This window comes from Felis catus, chromosome D4, assembly GCF_018350175.1.
Source record: "Felis catus isolate Fca126 chromosome D4, F.catus_Fca126_mat1.0, whole genome shotgun sequence".
Classification (NCBI taxonomy): Eukaryota; Metazoa; Chordata; class Mammalia; order Carnivora; family Felidae; genus Felis; species Felis catus.
The window spans coordinates 72,583,865-72,602,129 of NC_058380.1; the positions used below are offsets into that span (position 1 = coordinate 72,583,865).

Here is an 18,265-nt window from a genome sequence, read left to right on the forward strand (position 1 = left end):
TTTACAGCTTTATTGAGGTATACTTGACAAAGACTATTTAAGGTATAAAACAGGATGATTTTTTATATATATACACACACACACACACACATTGTTAAGTTACTATAATCAAGCTAATTAACACATTGATCATCTTACATGGTTAACTTCCTTGTGTGTGTAGTGAGAACACTTAAGATCTACCCTTAGTGGGGTGCCAGGGTGGCTTAGTTGGTTAAGCATCCAACTCTTTTTTTCTTTTTTCTTTTAATATGAAATTTCTTGTCAGATTGGTTTCCATACAACACCCAGTGCTCATCCCAACAGGTAAGCACCCAACTCTTGATCTTAGCTCAGGTCTTGATCTCAGGGTCGTGAGTTCAAGCCCTGCATTGGGCTCACACTGGGTGTGAAGCCTACTTAAAAAAAAAAAAAAGATCTACTCTTAGATCTACTCTTAGCAAATTTCACATATACAATGCAGTTTTATTAACTGTAGCATCATGCTCTACATTGGATCCCCAGGAATTATTCATCTTGTAACTGAAAGTTTGTACTCTTTGACCAACATCTCCCTATTTCTCTTACTCCCAACCCCTGCCAACCACCATTTTATTCTCTGCTTCTGGGTTCCACATATAAGTGAGATCCATATTTGTCTTTCTATGTTTAGGTTTATCTGTGTTGTTACACATGGCCCTGTCTTTGGTACTATAGCCATTCTAGTAAGTGTGTGGTGGTACATCTTTGTGACTTTAATTTGTATTTTCTTAATGTTGAGCATCTTTCCATCTGCTTAATGGATATATGCATTTGATTAACTTTTGCAGGGGCACCTGGGTGGCTCAGTCGGTTAAGTGTCTGACTTCAGCTCAGGTCATGATCTCACGGTCCGTGAGTTTGAGCCCCACGTCGGGCTCTGTGCTGACAGCTCAGAGCCTGGAGCCTATTTCAGATTCTGTGTCTCCCTCTCTCTGAACCTCCCCCATTCATGCTCTGTCTCTCTCTGTCTCAAAAATAAATAAACATTAAAAAAAAATTAAAAAAACAAAACTTTTGCTCGTCTTTGAATTGACTTAGCATTTTATTGTTAGATTGTTAAAATTTTTTTATAAATTCTAGATGCATGTGATTTGCCAATATTTTCTCTCAGTCTGAGTTTTCATTTTCTTAACGGTGTCTTTTGAATTACAAAAGTTTGTTAGTTTTGATAAAGTCTAATCCATCATTTCTTTCTTTTACGGTTCATGCTTTTTTTTCAAAGTATTTCATTCTTCTTTATGCTGTTGTGAATGGAATTATTGTCTTTAATTTTATTTTTGAATGATCTGTTCCTACTGTACATAAATATAATTAATTTTGTGTATTAATTTTATATCCTGTGAAAAACCAGTGCAGCCATTTAGCCCTGAGATTTTTTGTGGGAAAATTTTAAATTATTAATTCAATTTATTGTTATATATAACAATAGCTTTTATTTTTTAAAGCTTTATTGAGGAATAATACACATACTGTACAATTCATCCATTTAAAGTGTACAGTTAAATAGTTTTTAGCATAGTCACAGATATTTGCAACCATCACCACAGTTACTTTCAGAACATTTTCATCACCTCAAAAAGAAACCCCATACCCATTAGCTGTTAACCCCATATCCCCATCTACCTACCTTCACTCCTAAGCAACCACTAATCTACTTTTTGTCTCTATAGATTTCTAATCCGAACTTTCATATGAACAGAATAGTATAATGTTGATTTGCTTGTGACTGGCTTCTTTCAGCCTGTTTTTCCTTTTAGCATGTGTTCGAGTTTAATTTAAAAAGAATTTTTTTTAATGTTTATTTATTTTTGAGAGAGACAGAGTGCAAGTCAGGGAGGGGCAGAGAGAGAGGGAGACACAGAATCCAAAACAGACTCCAGGCTCCAAGCTGTCGGCACAGAGCCCGACACAGGGCTCGAACTCACGAATCGTGAGATCATGACCTGAGCTGAAGTTGGATGCTTAACCGACTGAGCCACACAGCTGCCCCTCAAATTTCATTCTTGATGTAGCACGTATCAGTACTTTCTCTTTTCTTTAGTGGAGATGAAATTCATTTGACATACAGTTAACCATTTTAAAGTGTACAGTTCAGTGGCATTTAATTTAGTGAATACACAATGCTGTGCAACCAGCATTTCCCTTCAGTTTCAAAGCATATTCATCACCCCAGAAGAACACTCCATACCATTTTTTTTGTTTGTTTTATTTATTTTTATTTATTTTTTATTTTTTTTCAATATATGAAATTTATTGTCAAATTGGTTTCCATACAACACCCAGTACACTCCATACCATTTAAGTAACACTTTTCATTCCAGCCTTCTCCATCCCCTAGCAACCACTAATAATGCTTTCTCTCTTGCTCTCTATGGATTTGCCTATTCTGGATAGTTCACATAAATGGGATCACGCAACAGGTAACCTTTGTGTGTAGCTTCTTTTACTTAGCATAATGTTTTCAAGGTTCATCTAAGTTGTAGCTTATATCAATACTTCATTGCTTTTTATGACTGAATAGTATTCCATCATAGAGATACGCCATAACTAGTTTATCCTTTCACTGTTAACAGACGTTTGGGTTGTTTCTACTGTTTGGCTGTTGTGAGTAATGCTGCTATAAACATATGTGTCCAAGTGTCTGAGTGGACTTACGTTTTCATTTCTCTTGTATTGCTGGGTCATGTGGTAATTCTATGTTTAACTCTCTGAAGAACTGCCAAACTGTTTTCCACAGCAGCTGTACCATTTACATTCCTACTAGCAGTGTTATGAAGGCTTCTGTTTCTTTGCATTCTTGCCCTTACCAGCACTTGTTGTTTTTGTTTTTGTTTTAATAGCCATCCTGGTGGGTGTGAAGTGATACCACGTTGTGGTTTTGATTTGCAGTTTCCTAATGACTAATGATATTCAGCATTTTTTCATGTGCTTATTGGTTATATGTTCATCTTCCTTGAAGAAATGTCTCTTCAGGTCCTTTGCACATTTTAATTGGGTGTCTTTTTTTTTTTAGTTGGTTTTTATTATTATTTTTTTCCATCCTAGAGAGAGAGAGATGGGGGAGAGGGGTAGAGGGAGAGAGAAAGAGAACCTTAAACGGGCTCCATGCTCAGCACAGAGCCTGATGTGGGACTCGATCCCATGACCCGGGGATCATGACCTGGGCCGAAATCAAGAGTCAGACATTCAACCCACTGAGCCACCCAGGCACCCCCCCCTTTTTTTTTTTTTACTGTGTTTTAAGGATTCTTTATATATTCCAGGGGTACCTGGGTGGCTCATTCGGTTCAGCATCTGACTCTTGATTTTGGCTCAGGTCATAATCTCGTGGTTTGTGAGTTTGAGCCCTCATCAGGCTCTGCACTGACAGCATGGAGTCTGCTTGGGATTCTCTGTCTCTTTCTCTCTCTCCCCCCTGCTCAAGTGCTCTTTCTCTCTGTCTCTCTCTCTCAAAATAAACAAACATTAAAAAAAAAGCAACAACAAAAAAAGACTTTCTCTATTTAACATAAGTATTCTCTATGCATTCCAGGTATAAAGAAGATATTGTTTATGAAATACATTATTTGCAGATATGTTCTCCCAATTTTGGGGAGTTATCTTTTCACTTTTTTTTTTAATGTTTATTTATTTTTGAGAGAGAGAGAGTATGAGCAGAGGATGGGCAGAGAGTGGGAGACAGAGAATCCCAAGCAGGCTCCATGCTGTCAGCACAGAGCCCAACACAGGGCCCAAACATAAAAACTGTGAGATCATGACTTGAGCTGAAACCATGCGTTAGTCACTTAAATGCCTGAGGCCTGAGCCACGCAAGCATCCCTGAGGGTTTTTAGATTTAGCTCTCATATTTAAGCCTCCAATCCATTTTTTTTAATGTTTTATTCATTTGAGAGAGAGAGACAGACAGAACGCGAGCGGGGTAGGGGCAGAAAAACGGAGACACAGAATCCGAAGCAGGCTCCAGCTGTCAGGACTGAGCCTGAGGCGGGGCTTGAATTCACAGACCACGATATTGTGACCTGAGCCAAAGTAGGACGCTTAACCGACTGAGCCATGTAGGCTCCCCAAGGCCTCCAATCCATTTTGAATTAATATTTATGTATGGTGTGAAGTAGGAGCCCAACTTCATTTGCTTACGTGTGGATATCCAGTTTTCCCAGCACCATTTGTTAAGTGGACTATTCTTTTCCCATTGAATGGTCTTGGCAACCTTGTTAAAGATTAGTTGACCATAGATATACGGGTAAAATTAATACAGAATTACCATATGGGGTGCCTGGGTGGCTCAGTTGGTAGAGCGTCCGACTTCAGTTCAGGTCATGATCTCACGGTTGTGAGTTCTAGCCCCACGTTGCACTCTGTGCTGACAGCTCAGAACCTGGAGCCTGCTTCGGATTCTGTGTCTTCCTCTCTCTCTGTCCCTCCTCTCAAAACTCACGCTCTGTCTCTCTCTCTCTCTCAAAAATAAATAAACATTAAAAAAAACCCTAAGAATTACCATATGACCCAGCATTTCCACGCCTATATTCAAAAGAAAGTAGACTCTCAAATACGTGTATACTCATGTTCATATCAGCTCTATTCACAGTAGCCAAAAGTTGGAAACTACCCAGATGTCCATTAACAGATGAATGGATAAACAAATATTATTCAGCCATAAAAAGAAATGAAGTACTGATTCATTGTAGAATGTGGATGAACCTTGAAAACTTAAATAAGTGAAAGAAGCCAGACACAAAAGATCACATATTACATGAATCCTTTTATGTAATACACTGGAATAGGTAAATCCATGGAGACAGAAAGCTGATTGGTGGTTGCCAGGGCCTAGAAGGAAGGGGAACTGTGAATGCATAATGGATGTAGGTTTCCTTTTGGGGTGATAGAAATGTTCTGGGACTAGATAGAGGTGGTGGTTGTACAACACTGTGACTGTACTTAAATGCTGAATTGTTCACTTTATTTTTTTCTTTTTTTAATTTAAATTTCTGTTAAACATACAGTGCAATATTGGTTTCAGGAATAGAATTCAGTGATTCATCACTTACATAAAACACCCAGTGTTTGTCACAAGTGCCCTGCTTAGTACCCATCACCCATCTAGCCCATCTCCTACCCACCTCCCTTGAATTGTTCACTTTAAAAGGATTAATTTTGGGGTGCTTAGATGGCTCAGTTGGTTACGTGGCTGACTTCAGCTCAGATCATTATCTCGCTGTCCAGGAGTTTGAGCCCCGCAATGGGCTCTGTGCTGACTGCTTGGAGCCTGGAGCCGGCTTCTGATTCTGTGTCCCTCTCTCTCTTTGCCTCTCCCCCACTCACACTCTGTCTCTCTCTCTCTCAAAAATAAATAAACATTAAAAAATTTTTTAAAATAATAAAAGGGTTAATTTTGTATCCTCTGAATTTCACCTCAGTTTTTAAAAGTATATATTTTTATTTTTTTAATTAAAAAATGTTTAATTAAAAAAAAATTAACATGGGGCTTGAACTCGTGACCCCAAGATCGAAAAGTTGCATGCTCCACCAACTGAGACAGGTGCCCCAAAGTGTATGTGTATTTTTTTTTGAGAGAGAGAGAGACCGTGTGAGAGTGGGGGAGAGGCAGAGAGAGAGGGAAAGAGAGGATCTGAAGCAGACTTTTTGCTGACAAGCAAGCCTGACATGGGGCTTGCCCGGGAACCTCGAGATCATGACCTGAGCCGAAGTTAGATGCTTAACCGACTAAGCCACCCAGGCGCCTCCAAAGTATATATCTTCAAAAAGTTTTCTTTGGCCTTTCCCCCTTTTTCTCCACAGAGGTGATCTGCTTCAGGTATTTTTGGTATTTCTTTCATTATCTAACTCCACATTTTTCAATGCGATCACATTTCTCAATGTTAGATGTATACTTAATGCTGTTTTGTTTAGATTCAGTAAAGACTGGCAGGTGGGATTTAAGTTCTCTTTATAGCACCTTGATTTTGCTTTACCTCCCCCTCTCCCATCCTCCCAATTAATTATATCACCATTTTTGCTTAAGTCAATACTCTGTGTTTGTTGAAATAATTATGATTCTGATGTAGCTTCCTGCTGAGTCAAATAGTATACTATTATTATGTTTCCTCTCAGAACTTTTCTTTTTCCTGGACATAATAATTGCCCTATTTTTCCCCATTAGAATAGGTGTAAAGAAACTGAGCAAAATCTTCCTATGCTCTCTTCCCACAACCTTTTGATACACTTTTCCACTGTGCCAGTTGTGTCGGATTACCTGTCAGTCTACTTTTTTCCTGGAGCCCTTTGTCTTGTTATAATAGACAGATAGGCTCATTAAGCCTGCCACGCAGCTGTGATCCTAGAAATTTTTAACTCTCTCCAGCACTGAACCTCTTTTTTCCTGTGTCTCATGTTTTTTCTTGGCTTACATCCTCTTTTGGTGGCTGGCACACATTCTCCAGTAGCTTCACGAGAAAGGATACAGAAGAGGTAGTATTTTGTGAGTGTGTAACCTTTTTATTTTTTGGGAAATTGATTCACCTTCCTATTTTGAACTATTTTCTTTTTTTTATATAGTAAGAAGAAACTTAATTTGGAAAGACTGTTTTTGGGGGTGGTGCATGGAGAGAGACTTTTGCAATGGGAGGGGGATGGTTGCAATAGAGAGTTGACTTCTGTGACCAGAGATCTGCAAGTGCCTCTTTCCTATTGTACTTTAGTATTATCTGTCAACTTTTTAATTTCCAGGCATTCACCTTTGTTGTCATTGTTTTTTTTTTTAATTTCATTAATTTATTTTATCTTTTCAAATTTGAATTTGAATTCTAGTTAGTTAACATACAGTGCAGTATTGGTTTCAGGAGTAGAATTCAGGAGTGATTCGTCACTCACATACAACACCCAGTGCTCATCCCAACAAGTGCCCTTCCTAATGCCCATCACCAGTCTATCCCATCCCCTCCCCACCTCCCTCCATCAACATCAGTTTGTTCTCTATCATTAAGAGTCTCTTATGGTTTGTTTCCCTCTCTTTTATTTCCCCCCCTTCTCATCTGTTCACCTGTTTTGCTTCTTAAATTCCAGTCATTGTTTCTTCTCTTACCGTCCCCTTCCTACTCACTCAATCCCATTTTGTTCGCCTTCTGCTGCTGCTTCTCTCCCTTCCCTCTCATTTTCCTCCCCTACCCCTTTAAGTTGCTTTGTTCTTCCCCCTTTCTCTAGCATTCTGTTCTTAATACATCGTTGTTATGTCTTCTCTTAACAATAAGGACATGAATTATGGAATTTTTTTATTTTTCACTTACTTTGTTTGAGTTTTCTTCAGTGCCTCACTTTGTTTCCTCCAGATGGCTTTTACCTGTGTGTTTTGTTGTCTCCACTTGATGTCCATTCTTTTTTATTTAATTGTTTTTAATGTTTATTTATTTTTGAGAGAGAGATTAGACAGTGTGAGCTGGGGAGGGTCAGAGAGAGGGAGACACAGAATCTGAAGCAGGCTCCAGGCTCTGAGCGTCAGCACAGACCGTGAGATCATGACCTGAGCCGAAGTTGGACACCCAACTGACTGAGCCACCCAGGCGCTCCTTTTTTTTTTTTTTTTTTTTTAATGTTTATTTATTTTTGAGAGAGAGAGACAGAACATGAGTGGGGGAGGGGCAGAGAGAGAGGGAGACACAGAATCCGAAGCAGGCTCCAGGCTCTGAGCTGTCAGCACAGAGCCTGATGCGGGGCTTGAACTCACAAGCCATGAGATCATGACCTGAGTTGAAGTCGGATGCTCAACCAACTGAGCCACCCAGGCGCCCCTTTAATTTTTTTTTTTAATGATGTCTATTCATCTTTATAGGCAAGTCTCCATAAAGCTGGTTGGAAGCTGCGTATGTGTGAATAGGGCTTGAGGACTAGTAGGTTCCACTGGAGGGTGACAGAACAGGGAGCCAATTTTTTAGCTGAAGGGCACCTAGATGTCAGTGATTGTAGGTTTCCAGAGAGCTGTTCTGTTCATTTTTTAATTTATTTTTAACGTTTTTTTGTTTTGTTTTGTTTTGTTTTGTTTTGTTTTTGAGACAGGGAGAGACAGAGCATGAACAGGGGAGGGTCAGAGAGAGGGAGACACAGAATCTGAAAGAGGCTCCAGGCTCTGAGCTGTCAGCACAGAGCCCGACGCGGGGCTCGAACTCACGGACCGTGAAATCATGACTGAGCCGAAGTCGGCCGCTTAACCGACTGAGCCACCCAGGCGCCCCTGTTCTGTTCCTTTAAAGAACAAAGATCGGGGCGCCTCAGTGGCTCAGTCGGTTAAGCATCTGACTTCAGGCTCAAGTCATGATCTCACAGTTTGTGAGTTCAAGCCGCACATTGGGCTCTCTGCTGTCAGCACAGAGCCTGCTTCGGATCCTCTGTCCCCCTCCCTTTTCCCTTCCCCTGCTTGGGCTCTCTCTCTCAAAAATAAATAAACATTAAAAAAAACCCCAGATTTTCCAGTATCCTCAATGTAAATAAAAATTATCCTTTATTTATTTATTTGTAAATGTTGGTATTTTAACATCACATTTCCATAGAAGGTTGCACAGCTCAGTTTATTCATTAAAGTAAAAGAATTAGACTTGATTCTTTCTATCCCTAAGCAATCTATAATATTGTGTTACAACCCCTACATAGAATAATTTAAAGGTGTTTTGGTATGCCTGTGGCTCTGTCAGTCGAGCATCTGACTCTTGATTTTGGCCAAAATCATGAGTCCCAGGGTTGTGGGATCTAGTGCCACATCAGTCTCTGCACTGAGCATGGAGCCTGCTTAAGATTCTCTCTCTCCCTCTCTCTCTCTCTCTCCCTCTCTCCCCCTCTCCCCCTCTCCCCCTCTCCTTCTCTCCCTGTCTCCCTCTCTCCCCATCTCCCTCTCTCCCCCCTCCCCCCTCCCCCTCCCCCTCTCCCTCTCCCTCTTCTCCCTCTCTCCCCCTCTCCCCCTCTCCTCCTCTCCTCCTCTCTCCCTGTCTCCCCCTCTCCCTCTCTCCCCCTCTCCCTCTCCCTCTTCCCCTGCCCTCCCTTCCTCCCTCTGACCCTCTTCCCAGCTTGTGCGTCCATGCTCTCTCTAAAATAAATATGTTTTCTAATTTTTAAAAAGAAGAATTTAAAGGTATTTAATATCTCAATATATATAAATACATCAACCCACACAAAGATCCTGTCTGTGTGTGGCCCAGTAGAAGTTTACTAATGTACCAGACATATACTGTGCCTGCTGGAGATGTGATCTATATATAAATTGGCATGCTGTAGGTCAGAAAACGATAAATGAGAATCAGAAACACCTGGCTTTGAATTGCAATACCATTATATACACGCTATGTGACATTGGGGAAGTCAAAATCCTCTCAGAGCCTCAGTTTCCTCCTTAACTCCACTATGTGCCAGACCCTGTACTAACACTGGAATAAGAGTAGCAAATAAAAAGTTCACTCCCTCTGTGGAGCTTCAGTTTATTTTATGTTGTTATTAACTACAATTCCATTTTAATACTCAGGTTTTACATCCTGGCATTTCTGTGGTTAAAATATTGCTAACACTTTTGTTGTCCCTACCCTATATTTTTAATGATAATTTCTTAAGAATATCATATGTATTTACAACATTTGATTTTTTTTAATATAAACCTGAAATGCTAAAGATTAATGAACTAGTAGATTGGAAAATCAACTAAAGTAGGTAGATTTGTTTACTATAATTCATCTGAGGGCGATGTACCTTTAATGTACTGTAACTTGTATATAAATATTGCATCTTCAGCTTTTTGATATAATCTTTTGCTGATTGTTGTTTTTACATTATCTCTCATACTATAATATATTTTTAACATCTAAGCCTAGGAATTGGGATTCCCAAGGTACTGATAAAAAAAATTATGGAATAGAAATTTGTGTGCTTCCGAGATTTATAGAACTCAAGGAGATTCTTTTTATAATGTGTGTTCTTGAAGTGGTATATCCCTAAGGGCACTAATGGATGCTTTTCCTTCTCTCGTTTTCTCATTTTAGGGAAACTAAAACCAACAATGGCATTCATGTCAGGGAAATTGAAGATTAAAGGAAACATGGCCCTAGCAATCAAATTGGAGAAGTTAATGAATCAGATGAATGCCAGGCTGTGAAGGAAAAGGGAAAAAAAATTGTTGACTGCCAAGCTTAAAAAGTAAAAGGGCTCAACAGTTAAAAATCTGTCTGTTTTCTTCTCTGTCATGTTATAAGGATATGCATGTTTGTTCTGGAAAAAATAGAATTTCTGTATCTATAAGACTTGAAATTGTAATTAAAACAGCTAGCTAACATAAGTTTCATTACATGGAATTCTAAGACAGTCTGCCTTTTGTATTTAGTGAGTTTTGCCCTCTGAGCTCTAAATTTCATTCACTATTTTCTAGGAAAGTTATTATGAGCAACTAATCAGGTCCCAGCAGTAAAATTAGCTCTTTTCAACACTTTTTCCCTTATAAAAGGAGACTAATCTCTTTTAAACTTTTCAGTTTTGGATTGTATACTAATGAAATCTGAATGATATTTTAGATTTTTATATACTTTTTTTAAAGAAGATCATCTAGGGGCGCCTGGGTGGTGCAGTCGGTTGAGCGTCCGACTTCAGCCAGGTCACGATCTCGCGGTCCGTGAGTTCGAGCCCCGCGTCAGGCTCTGGGCTGATGGCTCAGAGCCTGGAGCTTGTTTCCGATTCTGTGTCTCCCTCTCTCTCTGCCCCTCCCCCGTTCATGCTCTTGTCTCTCTCTGTCCCAAAAATAAATAAACGTTGAAAAAAAAAAAATTAAAGATCATCTACAGTGCATTTTCACAGAAATCACATAAACTACTTAATAATATTATTTGTGAAGACTAATAAAACAAAAAGTTTTTCATTTTAACTAGATTTCTAGGTATGTTACCTATAGTAAAATATTATTAATGTAATTCAAGTAATTATAGTATGTATTTTCTTTTTAAAGTATGTAATAATGTCCTAAAATAAAATAATTTCTCCCCAGAAGTATGCATTTGGTCACAGCATTTTACAGTGAACATCAGGGATGCCTTGCTGACTCGGTCTGAGGAGCACGTGACTCTTGATCTTGGGATCGTGAGTTCGAACCCCACATTGGGTGTAGAAACTACTTAAAAATAAATAAAAGCTTTTAAAATGAGAACATTAAAATAGTTGGTTGTTACGGGCTGAACTGCATGCTCCAAACTCATTTGTTGAATTCCTAATCCCAGTACCTCAGAATGTGACTGTACTTGGAGATAAGGCCTTTAAAGAAGTGATTAAGTTAGAATGAGACTTTAAGGGTGGGCTCTAATTCAGTCTGACTGGGTTCCTTATAAGAAGAGGAAATTTGGAGATAAAAGACCAGGGACGTACACACAAAGTAATGACCATGTGAGGAACAGCAAAAAGGCAGTCATCTGTAAACCAAGGAGAGAAGCCTCAGAAGAAGCCTTTCTACCAAGACTCCTGCTCTCCAGAACTGTAAGATTTCTGTTGGTTTACCCACCTGGTCTGTGGTATTTTGTTATCGTAGCCCTAGCAAACTAATAATAATGATTTGTTTTTCTTTTTTTAAAAAGGTAAGGATAAAAAAAAAAAAAGAAACAACCCTTTCCTTTCATTTCATATGTTAAAAATTCTTGCTCAGAGATGCCTGGGTGGCTCAATTGATTAAGCGTCTGACTCTTGGTCTCAGCTCAGGTCATGATCTCATGGTTTGTGAGTTCAAGCCCCGCATCTGGCTCTGTGCTGACAGCACAGAGCCTGCTTGGGATTCTCTCTCTCTCTCCCTTTCTTTCTCTCCTCCACTTGGGCTCTTTCTCTCTCAAAATAAGTAAACTTAAAAAAAAAAAAAAACTTGCTCGGTGTAATTCTTTTACTTCTCATTTTACATTTTCTAATATTACTGAGCTTAATTGTGGCATTCCATAGAATCATAATATTAAAAAGCATTTATCTGTGTAGTACAAATGAGGAAACCTGATCAGAGATGGGAATAGACTAGCCCAAAGCCAAAATTAACAGTCCCTATCCAATGAAAACCTCCCAGGATATTATCGTTGAATAGAACCTGAAGACTGCCTCCTCATTCAGGAAGCCCAGATGGATTGCCTTTGGGGTGGCAGCCTCACAACTGCCTTTACATCTGCCAGTCATTTCTAGCTACATGAAGATCCCGGTCAGATGTTGCCAGCAGACTCGTTTTCTGCTGAAGTTTATTAATTTTTTTTAATGTTCATTTTGAGGGAGAGAGAGAGACAATGTGAGTGGGGGAGGGGCAGAGAGCGAGAAGGAGACAGAGTCTGAAGCAGGGTCCAGGCTCTGAGCTGTCTGCACAGGGCCTGATGCAGGGCTGGAACCGAGAGATCATGACCTGAGCTGAAGTCAGAGGCTTAACCGATTGAGCCACTCGGGCGCCCTTTACTGAAGCTTATTAAAGACTTCTCTTTTCTGTGCCTTCTCCTAAGTGTGTTAAAGCTTTGGGAAAATAAAAAGTAGAAAATCTTGTGAGACAAGAGTTCTGGGTTCTGATCACTCAAACATGAACTTGCTTACTGAGGCTTTAGAACATTAGGAAAAAGTATTTTCACAAGGGCCCTGGTATTCACATCTCTAATTGAGGAAGTTGGGTTAGGTCATCTGCAGCCCCTTTGTGCTCATTATCACTAAGAAGTTCTGAGCCATCTGCAGTATTGTGTCAGAAACAAAGGTGGCCACACCTAGATTCCTGAAGCCTTCTTCTGCCACATCCACCAGATGCCTTGATGAATTCACCTGTTACCTTTTTTTGGCTCTTACCCATCAGCTGCATTGAAGTTGTGGAACCTCCCGTAAGTTTTGAATGGCCATGTTGTGTGTTGTCCAGCAACCAGTTGAACCCTATTTCTGAAATTAAAAGGTATGGAGGGAAATCAAGGTCACTGGGCTTGTGAGTGATCGAGTGAAGTTATTTAGACATTTTGAAGATGGTTTGTTGCTAGTAATCCTATATTTCAACAAATCCTCTTATAAAGAGCCTCTTAAGCAGAAGGAAAAATGTCTTTTTTTCCTCTGCCTATCAAGTTCTCAGTTGGAGCCTTGTAAATTAGATTAACAAAAGATAGCTTAAGAGAAAAAGAAAGAGAAGTGTATTAACATGTACATTACACAATTTGACAATAAATTATATTTTTAAAAAAGTTCATTACAAATATACGTGGGAGTATTCAGACATGAGTAACTCAAAGGGGTGGTTAGAACTTGAGCTTATATAACATCTTAACAAAAGAAAATACATTTTTAGAGAAATAATACCAAAAAAAATGAGTTTCTAGGGTGGCAAATTGTGCAAAAGAAAATACATGGTAGCAAGCTTAGTTTTATAAGAAATTGCCAAGGGGTGCATGGGTGGCATCCGACTTTTGATTTTGGCTCAACTAATGATCTCACGGACAGTTGGTGAGTTTGAGCTCTGAGTTGGGTTCTGAGCTAACAGTGCAGAGCCTGCTTGGGATTCTCTCCCTCTCTCTCTGCCTCTCTCTCTCTCAAAAAATAAATAAACTTAAAAAAAAGAAAAGAAACTGCCAAACTGTTTTCCAAAGTGGCTGTACCATTTTGCATTCCCACTGGCAATGAATTAGTGTTCCTGTTTTCTACATCCTCTTCAGTATTTGGTATGGTCAGTGTTGTGGATTTTGGCCATTCTTTTTTTTTTTTTTTTTTAATTTTTTTTTTCAATGTTTATTTATTTTTGGGACAGAGAGAGACAGAGCATGAACGGGGGAGGGGCAGAGAGAGAGGGAGACACAGAATCGGAAACAGGCTCCAGGCTCTGAGCCATCAGCCCAGAGCCTGATGCGGGGCTTGAACTCGCGAACCGCGAGATCGTGACCTGGCTGAAGTCGGACGCTTAACCGACTGCGCCACCCAGGCGCCCCTTTAATTTTTTTTTTTAATGTTTATTTATTTATTTATTTATTTATTTATTTATTTATTTATTTATTTTTTAACGTTCATTTAGTTTTGAGACAGAGACAGAGCATGAACGGGGGAGGGTCAGAGAGAGGGAGACACAGAATCCTAAACAGGCTCCAGGCTCTGAGCTGTCAGCCCAGAGCCCAACGCGGGGCTTGAACTCGCGAACCGCGAGATCGTGACCTGAGCCGAAGTCGGCCGCTTAACCGACGGAGCCACCCAGGCGCCCCTATTTATTTTTGAGACAGACACAGAGCAGAGACAGAGACAGGGCACAGAGAGAGGGAGACACAGAATCCGAAACAGGCTCCAGGCTCTGAGGTATCAGCACAGAGCCCGACGCGGGGCTCGAACTCACGGACCTCGAGATCATGACCTGAGCCAAAGTCGGACCAGCCACCCCGGATTTTGGCCATTCTAACAGGTGTGTAATGGTATCTCATTTTAGTTTGCAATGCTGAACATCTTTTCACATGCTTCCTTGCCTCTCTATCTTCTTTAATAAGCTGTCTATTAAGGTCTTTGGCCCATTTTTAAATTGAGTTTTCTTATTGTTGCAATTTAAGAGTACTTTGTGTATTTTGGAAAACAGACCTTTGTCAGCTGTCTTTTGCAAATATTTTCTCCCAGTCTGTAACTTGTTTTCTTATTCTTTGGACATTGCCTTTTGCAGAGCAGAAGTTTTTTTATTTTAATGAAGTCCAGCTTAGCAATCATTTCTTTCATGGATTATGCCTTTGGTGCTGTACCTAAAAAGTCATTGCCATTCACAAGGCCATCTCAGTTTTCTCCTCTGTTATTTTGTAGGAGTTTTATAGTTTTGCATTTTACATTTAGATCTGTGATCCATTTTGAGTTAATTTTTGTGAAAGGTATAAAGTCTTTGTTTAGATTTGTTTTATTTTGCATATGGATATCCAGTTCCAGCACCACTTTTTGAAAAGATTGTCTTCTCCTTTGTCAAAGATCAGTGGACTGTATTTATGTGGGCCTATTTCTAGGTTCTCTATTCTTTTCCACTGATCTATTTCTTTATTCTTTCATCTATACCACACTGTTTGGTTACTGTAGCTTTATAGTAAGTCTTGGAGTCAGGTAGTGAGACTCCTCCAACTTTGTTCTTCTTCAATATTGAGTTGGCAATTCTGGGTCTTTTGTTTCTCCATGTAAACTTTGCAATCAGGATCACCTGTCTGGCTTAGTCGGTGGAACATGCCAATCTTGATCTCGGGGTCATAAGTTCAAGCCCCATATTGGGTATAGAGCTTACTTAAAAGAAAAATTAGAAAAAAAAAACAAAACAAAAGTAAAAGTATTTCTCAATTAAAAAAAAAACAAAAACAAAAACACTTGAGAATCAATTTGTACAGATGCTGGGTGGCTCTGTCAGTTAAGCTTCCGGGTCATGATCTCGTGGTTTGTGCGTTCAAGCCCCACGTCAGGCTCTGTGCTGACAGCTCAGAGCCTGGAGCCTGCTTCAGATTCTGTCTCCCTCTCTCTCTGCCTCTCCCTCACTCATGCTCTGTCTCTCTCAAAAATAAACATTAAAAAAATTTTTTTAAAAAAGCAAAAGTAAAAGTATTTCTCAATTAAAAAAACACGTTAGAATCAATTTGTTGATAGCCACAGAATAATTTGCTGGGATTTTGATTGGAATTGCACTGAATCCATATATTAGTTTAGGGCAAACTAACATCTTGACAATATTGAGTCTTCCTATCCATGAATATGAAACACCTCTTCATTTATTAAATTGTTCTATGGTATCTTTCATTAAAGTTTTATAGGTGTCCTCATATAGATCTTGTTGGATTTTGTTAGAGTTGTACCTATTTTGCAGGATGCTAATATAAGTGGTAATGTGTTTTAAATTTTAAATTTCAGTACTTCCTTAGTGGTATATAGGAAAGTGATTGACTTTTGTATATTAACCTTGTATCCTACAACTTTACTATAATCATTATTATTTCCAGGAGGGATTTTTTAGCCAATTTTTTCAGATTTTCTACATAGACAATTATGTCATCTGTGAACATAGATCGTTTTTATTTCTTTCTTCTTAATCTCAATACCTTTTATTTCCTTTTTTGATGTTATTGCATTAGCTAGAACTTCCAGTATCATGTTGAGAAGCATTAATGAGAAGGGACATCCTTTTGCCTTATTCATGATCTTAGAAAGTTTCTAGTTTCTCATCATTTAAGTATGTTAGCTATAGGTTTTTTGTAGATATTCCTTATCAAGTTGAGCAAGTTCCCTCTGTTCCTAGTTTACTAAAAGATTTTATCATGAGTATGTGTTAGATTTTGTCAATTGCTTTTTCTCCATGTATTTATATGATCTTCTTTAGCCTGTTGATGTCGTAGCTTACATTAATTGATTTTCAAATATTGAACCAGCCTTGCATACCTGAGATAAATCCCACATGGTTGTTTCCATATGAATGTTCATGTCTCCCCTCTTCCCCCGTTTCATGTGGTGAAACCCTAACCCACAAGATGATGGTATCAGGAAGTAGGGCCTTTGGGAGGTGATTAGGTCATGAGGGTAAGGCCCTCATGATTGGTATTAGTGCCCTTATAAAATAGAACCAAGAGAGCTAGTTAATCCCTTCCACCATGTGAGGACATGGCAAGAAGTTCCCGTCTATGAACCAGAAATTGAACCCTCACCATATACCGAATCTGTGTGTGCCTAGCCTCCAGAACTATGCAAAATAAATTTTTAGTGTTTAAAAAACTACCCAGTCTCTGGCACAGAGGGTCCCTGACTTAATGATTGTTTAACTTACAATTTTTCAATTTTATAATGGTGTGAAAGCGGTGGACATTCAGTAGAAACCACACTTCAAATTGGAATTTTATTATTTTCCTGGGCTAATGATACCTGGCAAATACTCTCATGATGCTGGGCAGTGGCAGTTAGCTGCAGTTCCCAGTCAGCCACGCGATCACAAGGGTGAACAACCTATACACTTACAAACCGTTCTGTACCACACAACCTTTCTATTTTTCATTTTCAGTATAGTATTCAATAAACTGCATGACAACATATTATACAATGGGCTTTGTGCTAGATGATTTTGCCCAACTGTAGGCTAATGTAAATGTTCTGAGCATGTTTAACGTAGGCTAGGTTAAGCTAGGATGTTTGGTAGGTTATCTGTATTCAATGCATTTTTAACTTAACAATATTTTCAATTTACGGTGGGTTTATTGGTACAACCCCGTGGTAAGTTGAGGAAGATCTGTAACTTTGTTATGGCAGCCTGAGCAGGCTATGAGAGTCATGGAACATAGTTCATTTTATATATTGTTGGGTTCAATTTACTACTGTTTTGTTGAGGATTTTTGTTTCTATGTTCATGAGATAGTGGCCTTTAGTTTTCTTATAATGTCTTTGTCTGGTTTTGGTATTAGGGTAATGTTGGCTTCATGGAATGAATTAGGAATATTTTCTCTTTCTTTCTTCTGAAAGGGTCTATAGATAATTGGTATAATGTCTTCATTAAATGTTTTTTAGAATTCACTAGTGTATACTTCTTGACCTGGTGCTTTAGGTTTTGGAAGGTTATTAATTACTGTCTTGCTTTCTTTCCCATTCATTCTGTATATCTTTGTTCTTCTATTTTCTAGTTCTTCTGTCTTCCATTTCATTCTGTCTTCCATGTAATGCAAGAATATCACAAGATATTTCCTTTACCCATTCCCATCCTTTGTGTTATTTTTGTTATACATTTTATTTCCTGTATGTTATAAGCTCCACAGTATATCATTTAATAGTTCTGTTAAACAAGTAAATTATCTTTTTAAAAATTAAAAGATGAGAGGGGCGCCTGGGTGGCGCAGTCGGTTAAGCGTCCGACTTCAGCCAGGTCACGATCTCGCGGTCCGTGAGTTCGAGCCCGTGTCGGGCTCTGGGCTGATGGCTCAGAGCCTGGAGCTTGTTTCCGATTCTGTGTCTCCCTCTCTCTCTGACTCTCCCCCATTCATGCTCTGTCTCTCTCTGTCTCAAAAATAAATAAATGTTAAAAAAAATTTTTAAAAAATAAAAATAAAAAAAAAATTAAAAGATGAGAAATGTCGGGGCACCTGGGTGGTTCAGTCGGTTAGGCATCCGACTTCAACTCAGGTCATGATCTCATGGTTCGTGAGTCAAGCCCCATGTCGGGCTCTATGCTGACAGCTTGGAGCCTGAACCCTGCTTCGGATTCTGTGTCTCCTTCTCTCTCTGCCCCTTCCCCATTCACACTCTGTCTCTCTCTGTCTCAAATATAAATAAAAAT

The 18,265-nt window shown here is 39.2% G+C and overlaps 1 protein-coding gene across 1 annotated transcript in view; it reads left to right on the forward strand.

Annotated features, from left to right (window-relative positions):
• HSDL2 (hydroxysteroid dehydrogenase like 2) overlaps positions 1-10,324 on the forward strand; it is a 69,021-nt gene extending 58,697 nt beyond the window's left edge. The window contains exon 11 of the mRNA XM_003995758.6: positions 10,035-10,324. Within this exon, the coding sequence (XP_003995807.1) occupies positions 10,035-10,147 (113 nt within the window). The 3' untranslated portion in view covers positions 10,148-10,324. The remainder of the gene's footprint in view (positions 1-10,034) is intronic.
• The last annotated feature ends 7,941 nt before the right edge of the window (positions 10,325-18,265 follow it).